The following is a 22,616-nucleotide window of genomic DNA, read 5'->3' on the forward strand; positions in this document are numbered from 1 at the left end:
ACACCTATGCTTTAGACTTTATTCTTTAGGCTTTATTCTTTAGACTTTATTCTTTCTGCCACAACTCGGGCATTTTTGACCTCCTGAACATCAATGAAAAGTCCCGGAATGACCTCACTGAGCCGAGGATGAGGGGCAAGAGAATGTTCTGACGTGCTTTGAACTCATGGGCTTGGACACACTACAGTGATGGAAGTAGAACTTCTAAAGGATACAACAACAAAGACATCTCATGACCCAATGGGCTTTGTGACACCTAAGCAATGGAAGAAGAACTTTTAAGGACTACGACAAAGTCTGAGGGGAAGGGGAACTTCTAAAGGATACAAAACAAAGACATCTCATGACCTCATGGACTTTGTGACACCAAAGCAATGGAAGAAGAACTTTTAAGGACTACGACAAAGTCTGAGGAATAAAGTCTGGCGGTAATGCAACACTCGGATGCCAACCGCCATAAAACAACAACAACAACAACAATAACACTCGGATGCCAACCGCCATAAAACACCAACAACAACAACAACAATTACGCTGTTGTCAGTGTGAGTAAAGCGCCGGAGGCTCTGGTTGTTAGGATCTGGCTGGGTGGCGACGCTGTTACTGTGGTTAACCTTTATAATCTGTGTGGTGAGTCTTTACATTGTATCCGCAAGGATGTTCGGGGAAAGATAAGATATTCCTTTATTGTCCCACATGGGGAAAGGCCATGTGGTGTGGAGATTTCAATGCGCATAGCGCTTTATGGGGCGGTAGTGGTAGCAATAGGAATGGGTTGGTGGTAGAAGGTTTTATCAATCAAAGGGAGTTGGTTTGTCCCGCGGCTCCCGAGCCGCATGCGGCTCTTTGCCTGGTTTCATGCGGCTTTTACTTTCATATCAACATTTGTGTTTGTGTTGTGACAGACTGCGCTCTGCGTGCGCGGAGGCGCCGTGCGGGCAACGTTCGACCGCGCGAGAGTGTTTTTTAAAGTACCTATAAGTTATCTGTTCTTTTCTTCTGTATGAGTGTTTTTTAAACTTCCTATATTCTGTGATCTGTCCTTTTCCTCTGTATCTACCTGCGTTACATCAATGAAATTTCCCCATGTGGGACAATAAAGGAATATCTTATCTTATCTTATCGGGCTATCATGAGGGCAGCTATTGATTATGTCTGTATAGCCTACATGTCTGCGGCTGAGACTAACTTGAAGATGCTTGATGTGGAGCAAGCCCAGGCCTTGCGCATCTGCGGTAGGGCTTTTAGGACCTCCCCTGTCTCGGCGCTGCAGGTTGAGTTGGGAGAATTGTCGTTACGGCTCCGGAGGCTAGAACTTCTGTTCGCTTTCTGGGTTAGCGGTCAAGAAGAGGTTAACAGATCGCCTTTCTGTGCAAGGTCATACAAGCTCGCACCCGGTAAGGGAATTTCTCTGAATGAGGCTGACAGTATGGTTTTTAGCCGGGTAGGAAATGAGAAAGCGCGGCTTGCTGGGGTTGGTGATCTAAGTGTGAGCCCTTCGGTGGATTTGTCTACTATAGCTCCTTGGAAGTTTGTCCCGGCAACTGTTGATATTAGCTTTGTCGGCGGGCTCGTTTATGAAAGAAGGGGCAAGAATCAGAAAGTTAAAATCAATCAGATGTTTAATCCCTGCCCATTTACAAGACTAATACAGATAAACGGAGCGCTTACCTAAAATGTCCCTATCGAATGTGTGGCGTTGTATACGGGCGTAGTCCGGACGCGCCGAAATCCCTGCTCCGCGTTATATTTATAACATTCAGATATTAGGCGGAATATGACGGTTGACGCCTCCTTCCAGATTTCTTCCATGAGCTCTTTCGCACGTCTGTGGCCTTGAAGTTGGCAGCTGTTCTGGGAAGGTGTCCGTCCTTATCAGAGAATGTCTCAAAAGGAGCAGTGAGTGTCTCAAATGGTACAATAGACTATGTGTTGTGCGTATAAGGAGTTAACCCAAGTGAAACACAGTCTAAAATGAATATAGTTGGTTATACAATATAGTAATGGTTAACATATTTAGATTCCCCTTCAGCTTGCCTAGCAAACTTAAAGAGTCACTGAGAGGGCCCCGCAGTTTGTTGTTCAAGAGCTCATCGACAGGCACTCAGATGATGTATTTATTCATACCAACGGGTCTAGGGCTCCTGAGAGTGGGCATACCGGTTCTGCTTATTTCGTGCCTGACCTGGAGCTGGCTGTCTAGAAGAGGTTAACAGATCGCCTTTCTGTTTTCACATCGGAACTTATAGCGATACGGTTGGCATTGGAATGGGCGGAATCTACTTTGAAGCGTTGCGGCATGGTGGTGGCCTCTGACAGCCTTTCTGCATTGCAAAGCATTAAATCTGGGAAGTCGGATTGCAGACAGGATGTGTTAAATTGCATCTTCTGTCTGATACTCTTCCTGTCCAGGAAGGATGTGAGGGTTTCCTTCATTTGGGTTCCTGCGCATGTGGGGGTGGATGGTAACAAAATGGCTGATTCGCTGGCTAATCGTTCCCTTAGCCATCAATTGATGTGGTGGTTGAGTTAAGCAAATCTGAAATCAAGTCTATTATCGAGAGTCTCCCTTGAAACCCAGCTCGGTCGGGTTACCGGAAACATCTCAGTCTCATTTCCTGGCGTGGACTGCCAATTAGTCCTGCCACGTATCAATCAGAGAACTCCCTGGCTCGTCCCCAGCATAGCAGCACGTTTGCCTGTGTCTAAGCGCATGGATCTATTATAATATAGTTCCCTCAGTGTACAGGACAAAATTAAGACGGAGAAAGACAGTTCCAGCTGGTTCAGAAGAGACGGAAATCTACGGAGACGAGAGATGCGATGCAATCTGTCGCGCTAATAAACAAACGCACGTGTAGCAACGAGGCTTTTGTGTGCGTTCGCACGGGGCGAGTGCGCATGCGCATTGAATACTAAATATATTAACTTTACTAGATTGTATTAAAACTGTACTTTGATATAATAAGGGAATACCAAATATATTAACTTTACTAAATTGTATTAAACTGTACTTTTATATACTAACTGAGTTATGCTTAGACTTTGAAGGGTTTAGTTCTGTCACACGCTGGCACACACCACATTCTTGCTCTATTACGCACTTTTTGATAAGAAACAGGAGGAGGCGGAACAAGGACAACTCCATATAAGGCAACAGCGACAAATGGAAAGGTACTGGTGAGAGACACCACCCTTCATATTACGCCCCTTTATCGAAATGTATAAATATGCGAGCAGAGCAGGGACAGCTGTGTTTCCAGAGCGCCCGTGTCGCAGATCGCAGATCACATTCGATAGGGACAGATGAGAAGGTAAGCGCTCTGTTATCTCTGTATTGGAATTGTACTGATTAAACATTTGATTCATTTCAACTTTTTTATATTCTTGCCTTTTCTTTCATAAACGAGAACGCCAACATTATCTAATTTTGACATTCTGTTATTTATTTTTGTCTCCACAGTTCCTTGTGACGAAAATGAGACACTTCAAAAAAACATTGTTCCTCTTACTTGCAGCTTTGGGCATTTTAATGCTTCTGTGCAAATACATAAATGATCCTGAGGAAAATGTCAAAACACGTTACGGAGAGAAAATGCCTCCGAAAGTCGACTTTTGGCCTCATGGCCAAAAGTGTGAACGAAATACGTCTGCAGCCAACATCTCAGGCTTCAGCTCTCTCCCTGATCACATAAAAACTTTTCTCTACTACCGCCACTGCCGCCACTTCCCCTTGCTCCTGGACATTCCCGACAAATGTGGTGGACCAGAGAAATCCTCCGAAGTGTTTCTCTTAATGGTCATCAAAAGTTCACCCGGGAACTACGAGCGGAGAGATGTGCTGCGCAAAACATGGGCCAGAGAACGACAACACAAAGGCCTGTGGATCAGAAGGATTTTTGTTTCTGGGACATCAAACAGCGGCATGGAGCAAATGAGGGTAAACAAGCTTCTTCAGCATGAGCACAAATTGCACGCTGACATTCTACAGTGGAACTTTGAAGATTCGTTCTTCAACCTCACCCTGAAGCAGATTTTATTCTTGGAGTGGATGGAGCAAAACTGCCCCAACGCTCGCTTCCTGTTCAACGGCGACGATGATGTTTTTGCCAACCCAGATAACATGGTTGAGTATCTCCACGATCTTAAAGATAATGATGGTGGCAAGCATCTGTTTATAGGAGATCTGATGGAGAATACAGGTCCCATTCGATCACCAAGGAGCAAGTACTACGTGCCGGTTCAGGTGCAGGAATCAAACACGTATCTTCCGTACTGCAGCGGTGGAGGCTTCTTACTCTCCGGCTTCACTGCTACAGTCATTTATGACATGTCAAAGTCCATCCAAATCTTTCCTATCGACGATGTTTACATGGGGATGTGTCTGGCCCAAGCCGGCTTACGTCCCGAATCGCACTCAATGGTGAAAACTGCAGGGCTGCACATTCTCTCCAAGGATAGCTATGACCCTTGTTTCTACAGAGAGGTTCTGCTCGTACACCGCTTCCTCCCCATGCAAATATTTCTCATGTGGCACCAAATACATAATCCGGATCTGAAGTGCAGTTCTTCCTTCAGTATAAATAATATTTAATAGGACAATGGAAGCACTTGAACTCAAAAGGACAATGGGTACAAAACATTTTGCTTTCTTTGCTTTTTTAGAATGAAATGATGTTGACTTAATATATGATTTCACTCTTTCCAGTAGGTAATCTGCTGATTGTTTGCGGGTGCTGTAGATTTCCTTTTTGAATCACGTCAAAGTCTGTGTTGTGCCCCTGGATAAGAAACAACCCACTCCAGCCTTCTGTGGCTGTCTTTAACAGTTGATTTAAAAAAAAAACTGGCTTCACAAAATTGACAATAAAAAGTCGTTTTCTGGAATCAATATTAAGTTGAATTTGTTTACACACATCTCTATTCACCAAGTGTCGAAAATAAGTTTGGGCCGTTCTTTCTTATTGTGCTTGTGTTTTCAAAAGTCAATAAACTTTCCTTATTTGTTATTGCACTATTTTTTTTGTTAATGCACACTGAGCACTGGCTTTGATGTATTGGTCATTGTAGTAGGAATGGACCCAAGCCTGTTTTTGATGACTTTTATGAATCTTTATATCTTGAAGACATTTCATCTTGGAAATGAAATGGCACTGTGAACAGCTCATAAGCAAAACGTATGCCCACTGGTCAAAGTGCTGCATTGTATTACTCGAGCAAAAGTACAGATCCTCCTGGTCAGATTTTCTTCAAAGTGAAAAGTTGCTCAGTCAAAGACCAATTTGCCGTAGAAAATACTTAGGCATTTAAATCACTAATGACTAAGGTTTACATTCCTCGTGTGCATCCTGAACATCCGAGTTACCACAAGCTAACGTTTTTTTCCGTTTCGTTTTATCACAAAAGACGACAAAGTTATTATAAGAAATGTAACGCGCGCAGAAAAGAGCGCATATTTTTCCGCACATTTTTAATGGAATTGAAATGATCATAACTTTGGTTTTAATGGATGGATTCGCATAAAAAAAATCACTCAGACGTAGCTATGGGTCTCCACTTCAGCCGTCTACGTTGCTTGGTTTTCATGCTACAGGGTCCTAAAGCCGACCATGTTTCAAAACGCACCGGTGCGGGCGTCGACCCCGAAGGGTTAATGACCGATTATCGATTTGTACGTCCAAAGATCGATTTTTTAAAATTCAAATTATTTTCTACATTTCCCTCAGTGAACTTTTACCCCCGCCGCGTCACTAAATTCACGCAGGCGCGCTCGGTCTAAAAATAACTCGAAAACAATCATGGCGTCGGACAGAGATGGTAACGTTAGCGTAACACTTAAGACACCTGAGACACTGAAGGCGCCAATTTGGAGGAATTTCGGGTTCCGGGAAATAGAAGGGACCAACGAGCTGGACAAAAGTAAAGCGGTCTGCAAAAAGTGCGGAATTGAAGTAAAGCACTGTGGTAATATCACCAACTTAAAGAATCATCTGCGGCGGCATCACCCTAACCTGTCCTTGGGACCGCAGCAGACGAAGCTGGACATTGGAGTTTGAAAAATGCTCAACCATTACATTTTATACTTCCAGTTTCAGTACTGGCAGTGTGTGAGCAGTTTTAAAATAAAAATGCTTTTGGTAGCAACCGCTTTTGGGTGAATTCTTAATTATTTTCAAGCATAATAATAATGCACTGGTTAGTGTCCCAGTAGGAATCCACTGTTGCAGATGTAGTCACCTCAATGTTGTCCTCCATTTATTGTCCTGAATTATCTGAAAGCACTGGGGCCTCCATAATTTACGTTATCAGTGCAAAGAAAAGCAACAAGGGACGGACAATATGGCGGCACAGTATGCGATCACGTGGTTTTGTGACGTCTGTGAATGAGCTCTATAGCCAAAGCAATAACATCGCCATGGAGACAAGCAGGCAGCGGACTTTCCACCAGAGAAGTTCCAAAGTGCACCTTAAAAAAATGACCCTTGCAGTGATGAAGAAATCAGACAAAACAAATAGTGATTACCATGTTTGGGAGTAAAGGGAGTAAAAAATGAAATGGTAAAGCTTTATATTATATAAAATCAACCTTCTTCCTTGCTTATTTTTGGAGTAGCATCCCAGCTCAAATATTAGCATTAACCCTGTCCCATATCCAACCATAAAAGAGATGAACTGTAGAGCCCCCATTTTGCACTTAGCTGAGCAGGGTGCATTAATAAGTAAATATATCACTCCTTTTGGCAGGCCATTATAGAGAGCCTTGTAAACATTATTGGCTGCGTTTATTGTGCAGAGCCAGACAAAGCATAATTTGCTCGGCTCAATGAAGCTGCCAGCTAAAGTCACTGCCAAAAACACAGCAAGTTATGTTCCTATCATTTAGTCCGTTTTCCTTGGCATGATGAGGGCCAATGGAGAATGATAGTTTTGGCACTCTGGTTATGGTGAAATATGGCCTGGTTGGCACTGATTAGAATGTCTTGATTTAGGGACAGTTGGGCCTTAACTAAAGTTCATTCAGCCATTCATTATAATATTTACATTTGCTTGTGCTTCATAGACTTGGTATTTCCGTAGTTTAACTTAACTTAAATAATGTAGAGCAGGGGTGTCAAACTCATTTAGGCCGCGGGCCGGACATAATGTAAAACATAAAACTATTAAAAAATATAAGAAATAAATAGCTTTATATAGCCTACTCTGTTTTGAAGCAATTACTGGATCGATAAAAATATTACAAAACGTTTGTTCTCATAAACTGAAATGTATTTAGAAAAACAGGTGTAATTTCACCGATATTGTGCTTCAGTTTATGTGCATTACAACTTCAGAGTTGATCTACAGTTCTACACAGAGATAAACATTTGACTTTATAACAAAATAAACTTCTCAAGATCTAAAAAAACGTTTAAATGTACTAACTAACATTTCCACGTCTGTGTAGTTATCTGTACACCTGAACTGACACACCACTAAACTTCTGCACAAAAGTGCTTAAAGTGCACTTCTCCCTCGGCAGCTCACACAGCAGTGCAGCAGAGCCCCGTGGGGGAAGGGCGGCCACCGGCGGCATTAGTGCCGCCACAGTTTTTGCGATAAAAACGGTTACGGATGTAATTACAGTTCTATGAATCGATTTAAAAAAAAAAAATAATAATAATGTTTTTTTTTAAATATAAATTTGAAATGTTCGGCGGGCCGGATTAAAAGGTCTGGCGAGCCGTATTTAGCCAGAGTTGGACACCTATGATGTAGAGCTTTAAATCGCACATGACAGGTGTTTTTCGTATTTTCATTATTACTTGATTTGGTGAGTCTCATTGGTAAATATTTACCACGGTCAAGCTGCAGTTTATAAAGAAAAAAGAAAGACAATTACAAAAGGTAGAGCTGAGTTCTGTGTCATCCAACATCCACACACAGCGGACAACATTTTCTGAACAAACATTTAACAAAATAAAGGTGGTATTAGGTGATCATAAATGGAGTTGGAGATGTAATCGCTAACTGAGGTTCAGGAGCGGGACCACGCCTCAACCTATACTCCACAAGTAAACACGCCCCACTCTCTAACCACACCTCTAATTACCCAGAAGCCCTATTTATAAGGCCTATTCACAGCATATCTTGTCGTCTCAGCTCTCTCGACCCCGCCCTCCCACCATCTTCACCATATCACATCACCATCTACGGAGGGGGGGTTCTGAATCGGCTGGGTTGATCACCTGAGACAGAGCCCCCATCCTGAGTCTCTACCCAGCCAACTCTCGTGCTCGATCGTCGCTGCATCGTCGCTACATCGTGGCTCGATCGTCGCTTCACTGTCCATCTCCATCGTCGATCTCCATCGTCGAGCTCCATCTCCGATCTCCATCGTCTCTCCCCATCGCCGATCTCCATCGTCTCTCCCCATCGCCGACCTTCATCCCCGAGCTTCATCGCCGAGCTCCATCGCCGAGCTCCATCGTCGAGCTCCATCGTCGTTATCAATAAATATTCTTTCATACTCGATTGTGGCATGGTCCCTGCTAGTGAAGCTATTCGGTATGACAGTGTGAAAATACCAAGACGTATGTCACATCTACTGCTCATGTCCAACCAGGAAGTACAGAAAAAAATCCAACTGTGGAGAATGAGGCAATTTTTTGTTTTATTTACTGTTTGTAAAATCATATCATGTTCACTCCATTTTAGTGAAATGTGAAGTCTAATCTGCCATTTGCGCTTAAAACTATCTATCAAGAGGTGACACCAACAACAAGTTACAGGTCATATCTGTGAAGCGGTCACCCTACTCACAGCTGAAACGCGTGCTTGTCAAGGTACATACAGTGTAGAATCAAATTCATATTAGACGGATACTTTAATGCCATAACGTGGAACATTAAAGCCATTCGAGAGCATGCAATTTGTCAATACAAATATCGGTAGTAGAGGCCACTCTGCCTGCTTTTGCTACTAGTGACTCAAATGCGTCTTGATTGGGCTAGAGCAACGCCGGCGTCTGGTATGTGGACTGCCGCTTCTGTCCCAACGTCTTTGTTTTGTTAGTCGTTTCCATTGTTTTGTTTTGTTCCCGCGTCTCTGTGTTGTCTTCTGTCTACATCCCTGTTCCTTAACTTCATCGGACATTACTGCACCGTCCATCGCTCATCTCCTCCCTCACTTCTGGACTATCTACTGCCCTAGCCGCCAGCTAACAGCTGGCTTAACACCTGCGGAGGTCCGTCATGGTATCGCGGGGCCTCCCTGCCGTGCAGACAAGGTCTGGGGCAACCAACGCCACTCACTCCACCAGCTTCAACACCCGGTCCACTGCTGCTTTTTCACAACTCTCTGCCCACCAGCTTCTAGTTAACCAGCCTCTAGCCACCGCCAACATTCTAACTGGATTACTCTCATCTGCTGCTACGTTCCATCTCCTCCTCGGACTATCACTCCCACGCCTCCAGGCCACCGCTCCACCAACTTCTCGCCTACTCACCTACACCGCTGCTGACCTTCACCTCCTCAACCATAACCACCGTCTCCCAGCTGCTGCTGCCTCTGCAGCTAGCTCAGCTGGGATCCTTCGCCGGCCCCGCTACATCCACAGGGGCTCTGGTCTCTCCCATAACCAACACTCCAACGACGGCTCACCTATCCCCTCACTCTGGACTAGTTTTCGCCCCCCTGTCACCCCCACCTGCCGCACTGCCAACCTCAGCAACCTCCGCCCCCCCACCCCTGCGCCCCCATCCATCTCCGCGCCCCCATCCATCTCCCTTGCACTGCTGAACTGCCGCTCCCTCGCCAACAAATCACCTGTTATATCTGAACTGCTACTGGACAATAACATTGATCTGCTTCTCCTCTGTGAAACATGGCAACAGCCCCTGGACTTCTATGCTCTCAACCAAGCCACTCCCTCCAACTACACTTACACTGCCAAACCCCGCCTCTCCGGGCGTGGGGGAGGTCTTGCTGTTATTCATAAAAAATCTACATCCATCACTGAACTGAACCTCAACCTTCCATCCATCTCATCATTTGAATACCTCGCCTTCTCCCTCCCCAACTCTATCACCGCTATCCTGATCTATCGTCCCCCAAAGCCCCACCCCTCTTTCCTCACTGAATTGTCTGAACTCCTCACCATCGCATCCTCTCTCTCTGCCCGCCTCCTACTCACTGGTGACTTCAACATCCACATTGACTGCCCCAACGCCCCACTGACATCCGACTTCCTCTCTCTCCTGGACTGCTTCCATCTCACCCAACATATTGACTTCCCCACCCATACCAAAGGCCACACTCTGGACTTAGTCTGTTCCTCTCTCCTACCCATATCTAAGCCCCACCCCCTCCCCTTCCCACTCTCTGATCATCTCTGCATCCTTTTCTCCGCCCCCCTACCCTCGCCCCACAACCCCAAAAAACGCACCATCACCTACCGCAATATCAAGTCAGTCAACCCCCTCACGCTCTCCCAGCTCATATCCTCTGCTTTCCCCCCTGACTCCCCCCCCCCCCCCCCTCTTCCCCCGACGACTATGCTGTCATGCTCAACACCACCCTCTCCGACTCCCTTGACTCCCTAGCCCCCTGGAAAACCTCCTCCGTCTCATACATCAACCCCGCCCCCTGGTACACCCCTGAACTCCGCACCATGAAGCAGACTGGCCGCCAACTCGAACGACTCCTCAAAAGAACCCGCCTCACCGTCCACGCCGAAGCTTTCAAATTACACATCTCCTCCTACCGTGACGCTCTCCAAGCCGCCAAATCTGCCCACCTCTCCACCCTCATCAACAGCTCCCACCGGAGCCCTCGCACCCTGTTCTCCACCGTCAACAAGCTGCTCCAGCCACCGGACATCACTCCACCCTCCTCCCCTGACCTCTGCAACTCTTTCCTCCTTGCCTTCAATGACAAAATTTCCAAAATCAACAGCTCCATGACTGCCGTCTCCATTAACTCCATCACCACCCCCACCCCTGCCCCCCCTCCGCTCCCTGACCACCCACCCTTCCCTGCCCTCACCACCTTCTCCTCTGTTAACTCCTCTCATATCATAGACCTCATCACCGCTTCCAAAACCACCACCTGCTCTCTCGACCCCCTCCCAACGAATCTAACCAAGGCCTGCCTCCCTGCTCTCATCCCCCATCTCACCACCCTCTTCAACCAGTCTTTATCCCTCGGCCATGTTCCTTCCATCTACAAACTGGCCTCCATCACCCCCATCCTCAAAAAACCCACCCTAGACTCCGCCAACCTCTCCAACTACCGCCCCATCTCCAACCTGCCGTTCCTCTCAAAAAAGCTGGAACGCATCGTCGCCGCCCAACTTCACACCCACCTCCAGTCAAACAACCTCTATGAACCCCTCCAATCTGGCTTCCGCCCACTTCACAGCACTGAAACAGCCCTGGTCAAAGTACTCAACGATCTCCTCACCTCTGCAGACTCCGGGGCCCTCAACATCCTGTTACTACTAGACCTCAGCGCAGCCTTTGACACTATAAACCATTCCATCCTCCTACAAAGGCTGCGCCAACTGGGTGTTGAGGGCTCTGCACTTGACTGGCTCACATCCTACCTCACCAACAGGCAAGAGTTCATTTCCCTCTCCGGTCACTCATCCACCCTCTCCCCAGTAACGCAGGGGGTCCCCCAGGGCTCAGTCCTCGGCCCCCTCCTCTTCATCTGCTACATCTTCCCCCTTGGTCACATCCTCCGCCAACTCAACCTGGACTTTCACTGCTACGCTGACGACACCCAGATATACCTCACCACCAAATCCACCCAAAACCCTCCCCTCAGCCACATTGAAACCTGCATCTCAACAATAAAATCATGGCTCACTCTCAACTTCCTCAAACTGAACAGTGACAAAACAGAGCTCCTCCTCATTGGCACCAAATCCACTCTCAATAAAACTGGTCCCTTTTCACTCAGCATCGACACCTCGACCATCACCCCCTCTACCCTGGTACGCAATCTCGGTGTCATAATGGACCCCACCCTCTCCTTCACTCCCCATGTCAGCCACATCGTCAAGACCTCATACTTCCACCTCCGCCGCATCGACAAAATCCGACACTGCCTAACCCTCCCCGCTGCTGAATCCCTCATCCATGCCTTCATCTCCTCCCGCCTTGACTACTGCAACTCCCTCCTCACTGGCATCTCCTCCCATTCCCTCCATAGACTCCAAATGGTCCAAAACTCCGCTGCCCGCCTCCTCACCCACACCCGGTCCCGTGATCACATCACTCCCGTTCTCCGCTCTCTCCACTGGCTCCCCATCAAGCAGCGCATAAACTTTAAAATACTCCTCCTCACCTTCAAAGCTCTTCACCACCTTGCCCCCCCCTACCTGTCTGACCTCCTCATCCCCCACCGCCCCACCCGATCTCTCCGATCCTCCTCCTCTCTCACCCTGACTGCACCAACATCCCGACTCAAAACTTTTGGCGACAGAGCATTCTCCCGAACAGCACCCCGACTCTGGAACTCCCTCCCCCAACCTGTCCGCCACTCTCCCTCACTCACAACATTCAAATCCCGCCTAAAAACATACCTCTTCACCCAAGCCTATGACCTCCCCTACCCCTAGCCTCCTCTACCCCATTGCCTACACTTCTACCCCCTGTTACATCCCCATCTTTTTCTCTCTACTTCTTCTGTCTTGTTCATTTTATCTGTATATTAATGTGTTCTGTACGTGTTGTCCCCCCTGTCTGTAAATACCCCCCCCTTTTTTATTATGTTCAGCGTCTTTGGGTCACTGAAAAGCGCTATATAAATAAAAGTTATTATTATTATTATTATTATTAGTGTTTTGAAGTTTGTACCGGTCAAAAATGTTTAGCTGCAGTGAAAATCGTTCAATTAGAAGAAACAACTCGAACACTGACATGATGGTGACTGCGGAGTCATGGAGACGGGCTGAACATGCATGATGGAAACGTGTGAGTGAAACAAAACACAACTCCAGGTATGTTTTTGACACAGATAAAACAGAGTACTGGGAATCGTGGTACTAGTTCTTATATCGTATCGTCTAAATGACATAAGTTGACCATCTGCTGTTCCATGCTCTGCCGTCACACCTGAGTCAGAGCTCCAGCCGGCTGCGTGTTGCGAGCCTGTTCTGTGATTACTCGGAGGATAGATGGTTATCAGATGGACTCACAGCTGCAGCGGCTCCAGACTGTAGGCACAGCACACACTTACACATTTGAGCTAAGGTTCAGGACTGCAGAAGCACTGCAGTATGCTCTGTCTGCCTCCGCTGCTTATTTTGTGGTGTAATTATGGATTCCATACCAGGCAAATCTAGCCTCAAGTAATGCACAAAAACAATGAATCTTCCTGTTGGCTGTAATGACATTCTTGCACTATGGACTAATAAAACAGTCAGGAAGTGGTAATTGTTTTAGCCCAGTTACATAACTATTAACAACACTAAGTTAAAGCCCAATTACATAATATTTTAGGCAAAACCCTTTCATTTTTTTAATGGGTTGTATCTCCACAAACCTGCCTTGTACTTTGCATGGAGGAGCCTTCTCCTGCTTGTTTCCATGGAAAGGTTATTCTTTTGGCTTTAATATTCCACAGTATGACACAAAATATATCAATGTCAATGGAGAATGTTCAGAAGTATTGTTTTAACTTTGTATTTCTATGGAATCAAGCAGGGCTTTCCACCTCCAGACATTTACATACTGTTACTTTAAATAAAAACACATTTTGTTGTTTAAACTGTATTTATACTATGCATTTTTATCTGAAACATATTTACCTTTCTATTCTATACTATTCAATTCTATGCTTAGATAAATAAGGGGCTTCAAGTGTATTTGGGCAAAATAATCAACTCTATTTTATCTTTCGTTCTCAATGATTAGAGCCCCCAGGTATTGCTGGCTTCTTGCAAGGTTTGAAACGCTAGATAAGAAGTGTTTCTGTTATTATTGCATGGTTTAGTAAAGTCTTAATACGTGCATCTAGCTATAGCATCCATAATAAATGCATCCGTCTCAGCATGTGCCTGTGCTTGAGGAGGCAGATGCAGTAAAGTCTGCTCTGACATACCCTAAGACCTTGGATGGACCTCATGGTCTTAGTGCTCCTGATTTAACACCAAGTGCTTGACTCAGCCTAAACCACAATAGTCACTTTGGGATGAGAATGTGTTTTTACAATACATGAGTATTTGGATTACATTTGAAGACGGTCAAAGAGCCTGGAATGAGGCAACAAGGCAGAAGTCCCCAGTGTCCAAGTAACAAAGCCTGACTACTTTGGGAAAATACTATGTATACTCACTTTTACATTGAACTAAAACTTATATGAAAAACAGGCCCTTGAGGAATCTAAATGTATGTAAAATAATGAAGAAAATACTCCTCTACAGCTACTTCAATTATTATTAGTTACAATTGTTTTACTAATACAAAAAAGCATTGCTCTTCCTCTACTACTGCCACTACTTTTATTCTTATTAACAGTGTACATTCTTATCACTGAGCCACAGCTGCCCCATGGCACCTAATATTGCTTATGTTCCCATCAACCGTAACAAAACATGCACAATGGGTCAAATGCTCCAGCTATATTCCTGAACAAGCTGAGCTCAAGCTCTGGAGCTGTGTCCCTGATCGCAGTACAGCTCCTGGCAGGTTGTCCCAGCCAACACTGATGTTTGAAGGATGCAGAGATGCAGATCCCTGATCCTGAGGGATTAATAAAATATACAAAATAACCTGGTCCTGGTTTCTGAGATCTGACGTTATCTGGGATTGACAAGGACAATACTTATACCACTCCTACAACTACTGGAATGTATTGAAAAATGAGTAACCAACTCTAGCAAAGTAAAACAAAAACAAAAAAACTTCCAATTAAGCTACTGACAAGTAGTGACAAAAATATGCTACATTTTCAAAATAAAAATGGGGAAATGGGGAGTGATGCGACTATAAAAACCATCAGAACCAAACAGCTTTAACCAAACTGCTGACTTGTTAGCAGAACAGCAGTGGTTGCTGCGTGCAGAAGAATGGGCAGAGTTTCCTTTTGGTTTCTTGTGGCAGTTCAGACCAGGAGCCTGTGTCTGTGCCACATCTGGAACCGATTTGAAACGCGAGACTGTGGGGACTGCATGAAAGACTGACGATCACCCGCACCAGATAGGGAAAGCACAGTTAGTCCAGGCAACTTCATCCCAACACAAACAGAGCAACACCCAAGCCAATCATTACCATAACAAGGACACAGCCAATAATCAATAATGCAAAAAACTGAGATTGATTAGTGGGACGGATAAGAAGTGCGCAATTGAGTACGATAGTGCTTTAAAAACAGATCTATCAAATATTAGCAGACAAATCTACATTTTGACCTAAAAGCCAAATGCATTCACACCAAACTGTTTTACAACCTTAACCTGAACTGCAGTGCCATGTACAGTGTTGCCATGTCATTACTTTGATTATTGTTATTTTTTCTGAGAGCGCCATTTACCAATAGCCTGTTTCCCTCTACCCGGGTGGTAAGGTTTTTGATTGTTTCGCGCGGCTTCGCAGTGGCACAGTCATGTCCAAAGTGAGATCTCGAGTCCTACAAGTGCAAAGGGTGTGACAGTTTTCACATCTGTTGAATGTGTATGGTGACTCTGTGACTGTGTGTGACTGTGTGTGACTCTCTGTGACTCTGTGTGACTCTGTGTGACTGTGAGACTGTGAGACTGTGTGACTGTGTGACTCTGTGTGACTGTGTGACTCTGTGTGACTCTGTGAGACTGTGAGACTGTGAGACTGTGAGACTGTGTGACTGTGTGACTCTGTGTGACTGTGTGACTCTGTGTGACTCTGTGTGACTGTGACTGTGACTGTGTGACTCTGTGAGACTCTGTGTGACTCTGTGTGACTGTGAGACTGTGTGACTGTGACTGTGTGACTCTGTGACTGTGACTATGTGACTCTGTGTGACTGTGAGACTCTGTGACTCTGTGATTCTGTGATTCTGTGACTCTGTGATTCTGTGACTTTGTGACTCTGTGATTCTGTGACTTTGTGACTCTGTGACTCTGTGACTCTGTGACTCTGTGACTCTGTGACTCTGTGACTCTGACTGTGTGACTCTGTGACTGTGTGACTGTGTGACTCTGTGACTCTGTGACTCTGTCACTGTGTGACTCTGTGACTGTGTGACTGTGTGACTCTGTGACTGTGTGACTCTGTGACTGTGTGACTGTGTGACTCTGTGACTGTGTGACTCTGTGACTGTGTGACTGTGTGACTCTGACTGTGTGACTCTGTGACTCTGACTGTGTGACTCTGTGACTCTGTGACTGTGTGACTGTGTGACTGTGTGACTGTGTGACTCTGTGACTCTGTGATTCTGTGACCGTGTGACTGTGTGACTCTGTGACTGTGTGACTGTGTGACTGTGTGACTCTGTGACTGTGTGACTGTGTGACTCTGTGACTCTGTGACTCTGTGACTGTGTGACTGTGTGACTGTGTGACTGTGTGACTCTGTGACTGTGTGACTGTGTGACTGTGACTGTGAGACTCTGTGACTCTGTGACTGTGTGACTCTGTGACTCTGTGACTGTGTGACTGTGTGACTGTGTGACTCTGTGACTCTGTGACTGTGTGACTCTGTGACTCTGTGACTGTGTGACTGTGTGACTGTGTGACTGTGACTGTGAGACTGTGAGACTGTGAGACTCTGTGACTGTGTGACTGTGTGACTGTGACTGTGAGACTGTGAGACTGTGAGACTGTGAGACTCTGTGACTCTGTGACTCTGTGACTCTGTGACTGTGTGACTGTGTGACTGTGTGACTGTGTGACTGTGTGACTGTGAGACTGTGTGACTGTGTGACTGTGTGACTGTGACTGTGTGACTGTGACTGTGAGACTGTGAGACTGTGAGACTGTGAGACTCTGTGACTCTGTGACTCTGTGACTGTGTGACTGTGTGACTGTGTGACTGTGTGACTGTGTGACTGTGTGACTCTGTGACTGTGTGACTCTGTGACTGTGTGACTGTGTGACTGTGTGACTGTGAGACTGTGAGACTGTGAGACTCTGTGACTCTGTGACTCTGTGATGGTGGTGGAGCTGATGTAGAAACAGAGGAAGTTCACCACAGAAAATGGAGAGTGACTGAATGAAATTACACATATTTAAAGCTGTGCTAAACTATCCATCCATCCATCCATCTTCTGCCGCTTTATCCGGGGCCGGGTCGCGGGGGCAGCAGTCTGAGCAGGGACTCCCAGACTTCCTTCTCCCCAGACACTTCCTCTAACTCCTCCGGGGGGATCCCGAGGCGTTCCCAGGCCAGCCGAGAGACATAGTCTCTCCAGCGTGTCCTGGGTCTTCCCCGGGGCCTCTTCCCGGTGGGACATGCCTGAAACACCTCCCGAGGGAGGCGCCCAGGAGGCATCCGGAACAGATGCCCGAGCCACCTCAGCTGGCTCCTCTCGACGTGGAGGAGCAGCGGCTCTACTCCGAGCTCCCCCCGTGTGGCCGAGCTCCTCACCTTATCTCTAAGGGAGCGCCCAGCCACCCGGCGGAGGAAACTCATTTCGACCGCTTGTATCCGCGATCTTGTTCTTTCGGTCACTACCCAAAGCTCATGACCATAGGTGAGGGTAGGAACGTAGACCGACCGGTAAATAGAGAGCTTTGCCTTTCGGCTCAGCTCCCTCTTTACCACAACGGTCCGATGCAGCGACTGCATCACTGCAGCCGCTGCACCGATCCGCCTGTCGATCTCACGCTCCATCCTTCCCTCACTCGTGAACAAGACCCCGAGATACTTGAACTCCTCCACTTGGGGCAAGGACACCCCACCCACCTGGAGAGGGCAAGCCACCTTTTTCCGGTCGAGAACCATGGCCTCGGATTTGGAGGTGCTGATTCTCATCCCAGCCGCTTCACACTCGGCTGCAAACCGTCCCAGTGCATGTTGCAGGTCCGGGTTTGATGGAGCCATCAGGACAACATCGTCTGCAAACAGCAGAGATGAGATCCTGTGGTCCCCAAACCGGACCCCCTCCGACCCCTGACTGCGCCTAGAAATTCTGTCCATAAAAATTATGAACAGAACCGGTGACACAGGGCAGCCCTGGCGGAGTCCAACATGCACTGGGAACAGGTCTGACTTACTGCCGGCAATGCGAACACAGCTCCTGCTCCGGTCATACAGGGACCGGACAGCCCTGAGCAAAGGGCCCCGGACCCCGTACTCCCGGAGCACCCCCCAAAGGACACCCCGAGGGACACGGTCAAAAGCCTTCTCCAGATCCACAAAGCACATGTGGACTGGTTGGGCAAACTCCCATGAACCCTCGAGCACCCGATGGAGGGTATAGAGCTGGTCCAGTGTTCCACGACCGGGACGAAAACCACTCTGCTCCTCCTGAATCCGAGGTTCGACTATCGGTCGGATTCTCCTCTCCAGTACCTTGGAATAGACCTTACCCGGGAGGCTGAGGAGTGTGATCCCTCTGTAGTTGGAACACACCCTCCGGTCCCCCTTCTTGAACAGAGGGACCACCACCCCGGTCTGCCAGTCCAGAGGCACGGTCCCCGAACGCCACGCGATGTTGCAGAGACGTGTCAACCAAGACAGTCCTACAACATCCAGATACTTTAGGTACTCAGGGCGGATCTCATCCACCCCCGGAGCCCTGCCACCGAGGAGTTTGCGGACAACCTCAGTGACTTCAGCTTGGGTGATGGATGAGCCATCCTCCGAGTCCCCGGTCTCTACTTCCTCTTCAGAAGACGTGACTGAGGGATTAAGGAGATCCTCAAAGTATTCCTTCCACCGTCCGACGACATCCCCAGTCGAGGTCAGCAGGCCTCCACCCGCACCGTAAACGGTGTTTGTGAGACACTGCTTCCCCTTCCTGAGGCGCCGGACGGTTTGCCAGAATTTCTTTGGTGCCGACCGATAGTCCTCCTCCATGGCCTCCCCGAACTCCTCCCAGGCCCGGGTTTTTGCCTCTGCGACAGCACGAGCCGCGGCTCGCTTGGCCTGCCGATACCCGTCGATGACCTCCGGAGACCTACAAGCCAGAGTGGCCTGATAGGCCTCCTTCTTTAGTCTGACGGCATCCCTTACTTCCGGTGTCCACCACCGGGTTCGGGGGTTGCCGCCACGACAGGCACCGGAGACCTTGCGACCACAGCTCCGAGCAGCCGCATCAACAATGGAGGCGGAGAACATGGTCCACTCGGACTCAATGTCCCCAGCCTCCCCCGGGACATGGGAGAAGCTCTCCCGGAGGTGCGAGTTGAATACCCTACTGACAGAGGGCTCCACTAGACGTTCCCAACAGACCCTCACAATGCGCTTGGGTCTGCCAAGTCTGTCCGGCTTCCTCCTCCGCCAGCGGATCCAACTCACCACCAGGTGGTGATCGGTTGACAACTCTGCCCCTCTCTTCACCCGAGTGTCCAAGACACGCGGCCGGAGGTCTGATGACACGACAACTAAGTCGATCATTGACCTCCGGCCTAGGGTGTCCTGGTGCCACGTGCACTGATGGACACCCTTGTGCTTGAACATGGTGTTCGTTATGGACAATCCGTGGCTAGCACAGAAGTCCAATAACTGAACACCGCTCGGGTTCAGATCGGGGAAGCCGTTCTTCCCGATCACCCCTCTCCAGGTGTCACTGTCATTGCCCACGTGGGCGTTGAAGTCCCCCAGTAGAACAACGGAGTCCCCGGTCGGTGCACTGTCCAGTACCCCTCCCAAGGACTCCAAGAAGGCCGGGTACTCTGCACTGCTGTTCGGCCCGTAGGCCGCCACAACAGTGAGAGACCTGTCCCCCACCCGAAGGCGGAGGGACGCGACCCTCTCGTTCACCGGGGTAAACTCCAACACGTGGCGGCTGAGCTGAGGGGCTATCAGCAAGCCCACACCAGCCCGCCGCCTCTCCCCGCGGGCAACACCAGAGAAGTGGAGCGTCCAGCCCCTCTCGAGGAGATGGGTTCCAGAGCCCAAACTGTGCGTGGAGGTGAGGCCGACTATATCTAGTCGGTATCGCTCAACCTCCCGCACAAGCTCAGGCTCTTTCCCCCCCAGCGAGGTGACATTCCATGTCCCCAGAGTTAGTCTCTGTGTCCGGAGATCTGGTCGCCGAGGCCCCTGCCGTCGACTGCCGCCCAGATCTCTCTGCACCGCCCCCCTATGGATCCTCCTGCGGGTGGTGGGCCCACGGGAGGGCGGCCCCACGTCGCTCTTTCGGGCTGTGCCCGGCCGGGCCCCGTGGGGTAAGACCCGGCCACCAGGCGCTCGCCATGGAGCACCCATCCCAGGCCTGGCTCCAGGATGGGGCCCCGGTGACGCCGATCCGGGCGACGTGAACTGCCTTGATTGTGTCGTCGTCATAAGAGGCTTCTGAACCGATCTTTGTCTGACCCGTCACCTAGGACCTGTTTGCCTTGGGAGACCCTACCAGGGGCATGAAGCCCCCGACAACATAGCTCCCGGGATCATTCGGGCACTCAAACCCCTCCACCACGTTAAGGTGTCGGCTCAAGGAGGAGGTACTGTGTGCAGCATTATTTTCAGATGACAGATTTGCTTCAATACAAACACATCTAACACATCTAACAATGATCGGGTTCTATTTTATGTTATCTTTTTCTTCCAAAGTGAGTTATATTCTTAATTCTGAATGCATTCTATTCACTGTCATCAAGATTGTGTAGGATTTGGAGAATTGTTGAGGTTTATACGGGCAAAAACCCATTCACCATTCAATTGTTCTCTATGAGTGGTCAGATATTTTAACTTCAATATCTCAGAACTACCCAAAACGCATATTGATCCCATCATGGTCAGATATTTTAACTTCAATATCTCAGAACTACCCAAAACGCATATTGATCCCATCATGGTCAGATATTTTAACTTCAATATCTCAGAACTACCCAAAACGCATATTGATCCCATCATGGTCAGATATTTTAACTTCAATATCTCAGAACTACCCAAAACGCATATTGATCCCATCATTTCAAATGGGACAAATGTACAAAGCAAAAGCACCGGGCATGTGCCACTTCACAGAGAAACCACCAACAGCAATGTCTATGTACATGGCCAGACTACAATTACACTGACATATTGCTCTGAGATAAACAGTCATTTAGACAAGTACCAGTCATTACTGCAGTCACAAGGATGTCACTTCAAAAAGGGTTCCTCTTGGGTTACATAGACGTGCCTTTGCAGTTACAGAATTCGTATTAACATTGGCACGGAGCCATGTGAATAATAAGACGACTGTGTAGGATCTGACAGGACTTGCTTTTGTATGACTTTGTTTAAAAACTATGCTTGAACCATTTCTTCATTAAAAAAAAATACAAACCCAAACAGCAGAGGTGAAAGAAGTACTAAAAGCAGTTAGATAAAATATAAATACTGCAAATACATAAAAAAGTGTAATGGTATGTAGTGTGACTTTAATGGAGGCTTGCATTTAAAGTAACACAGTACAAAAAAAAGTTAAATCATATTTTAGGATTAGTCATTTTTACTGTGGTTATGTTTTACTTTTACACTTCAGAAAACACTTCAGTACTTTTCACTCTTAAAGTACTTTAATTAACCATGCGGAAAGTACGTTTTTAATGGAATACTTTTACTTGAGTCGCTCCTGTATTTGTACTTTTACTGAAGTGAGGAAAACTAAGTACTTCTTCCACCTCTGCTTATTCTGCTATTCTACTTCAAAAAATAATACTTTGGTGAAATGTGTGATACAATGTGGACTGGACACGCGTAACTAACAAACTAGACGCACAATACACGTTTTGTCAGGTGTTTGTGTCCACCAACCCAGTCTTTCTTAAACGCGTGAATTATGGGCTGAGGTGTGAAAACCCGGGCAGTGAAATGAAGTATGGCGGGTTTATTAGCCCACATTGCACTTTTGACAAATTCCTCTAACCTCCAGCTCCAGGGTCGTAACTCACTCAAGTGTCATGCGTGCGTGTCCTGGATGTGCCTTCTCAGCTCAAAACTTTGCATGACCTGTTCCAACTTCTGCAAGCTCAAACAATCGACAACAGTAGCTGATCTTACCATGCTTGGTCTTCTTTGGTGAAGTCATCCCACTTTCAACTTGAGGAAAATTGTCATTTTTGTGTGCGTAAAAGCGATGTGTCCAATTACTTTGGATAAACGCCGGTCCTGGTCCATCCTCGCGTCACGATGCAAGTTTGGATCCAAAATGAACTGCAGCCAATCATGCTATAAGAAGTTTTAGTCTAATGAGCAGAAAAATGTGTATTTCTATGTGTGCTTTATCTGTTTTTTTATGTGCAAAGAGTGCCAGTCTGTCTCCTGGGAGCCGGGCGCGTTTGTGCGTCTGGCAAACTGCGCTCTTCAAAGTACAAGCACGACGTTTTTAAGGAGGTATGGTAAGGTCTGCTCACAGTGTAATCTGAGAAGAGTGCTCCGGGTTGGAGACTGGAGTGTCTGCACCGGGGAGGATAATGAGGACAGGCGCATAAGTAGACTTGAAAATGTCGCGTTAATTTGCTTCAAATTGAGACATGTTTCTAATGGATAGAATACAAACGT

At 47.4% G+C, this 22,616-nt stretch overlaps 1 protein-coding gene and 1 pseudogene across 1 annotated transcript in view; one reads left to right on the top strand and one right to left on the bottom strand.

The window, feature by feature from the left end:
- gask1a (golgi associated kinase 1A) overlaps positions 1-22,402 on the bottom strand; it is a 109,545-nt gene extending 87,143 nt beyond the window's left edge. Inside the window, exon 1 of the mRNA XM_072461209.1 lies at positions 22,116-22,402. Coding sequence (XP_072317310.1) covers positions 22,116-22,118 — 3 coding nt within the window. The 5' untranslated portion in view covers positions 22,119-22,402. The remainder of the gene's footprint in view (positions 1-22,115) is intronic.
- On the top strand, positions 3,479-4,594 carry LOC140374127 (N-acetyllactosaminide beta-1,3-N-acetylglucosaminyltransferase 3 pseudogene; annotated as a pseudogene).
- Positions 22,403-22,616: the final 214 nt, after the last annotated feature.

Source organism: Eucyclogobius newberryi, unplaced genomic scaffold (assembly GCF_026437365.1).
Source record: "Eucyclogobius newberryi isolate DKJ021-1_F unplaced genomic scaffold, fEucNew1.0.hap1 SCAF_3, whole genome shotgun sequence".
NCBI classification, from domain to species: domain Eukaryota; kingdom Metazoa; phylum Chordata; class Actinopteri; order Gobiiformes; family Gobiidae; genus Eucyclogobius; species Eucyclogobius newberryi.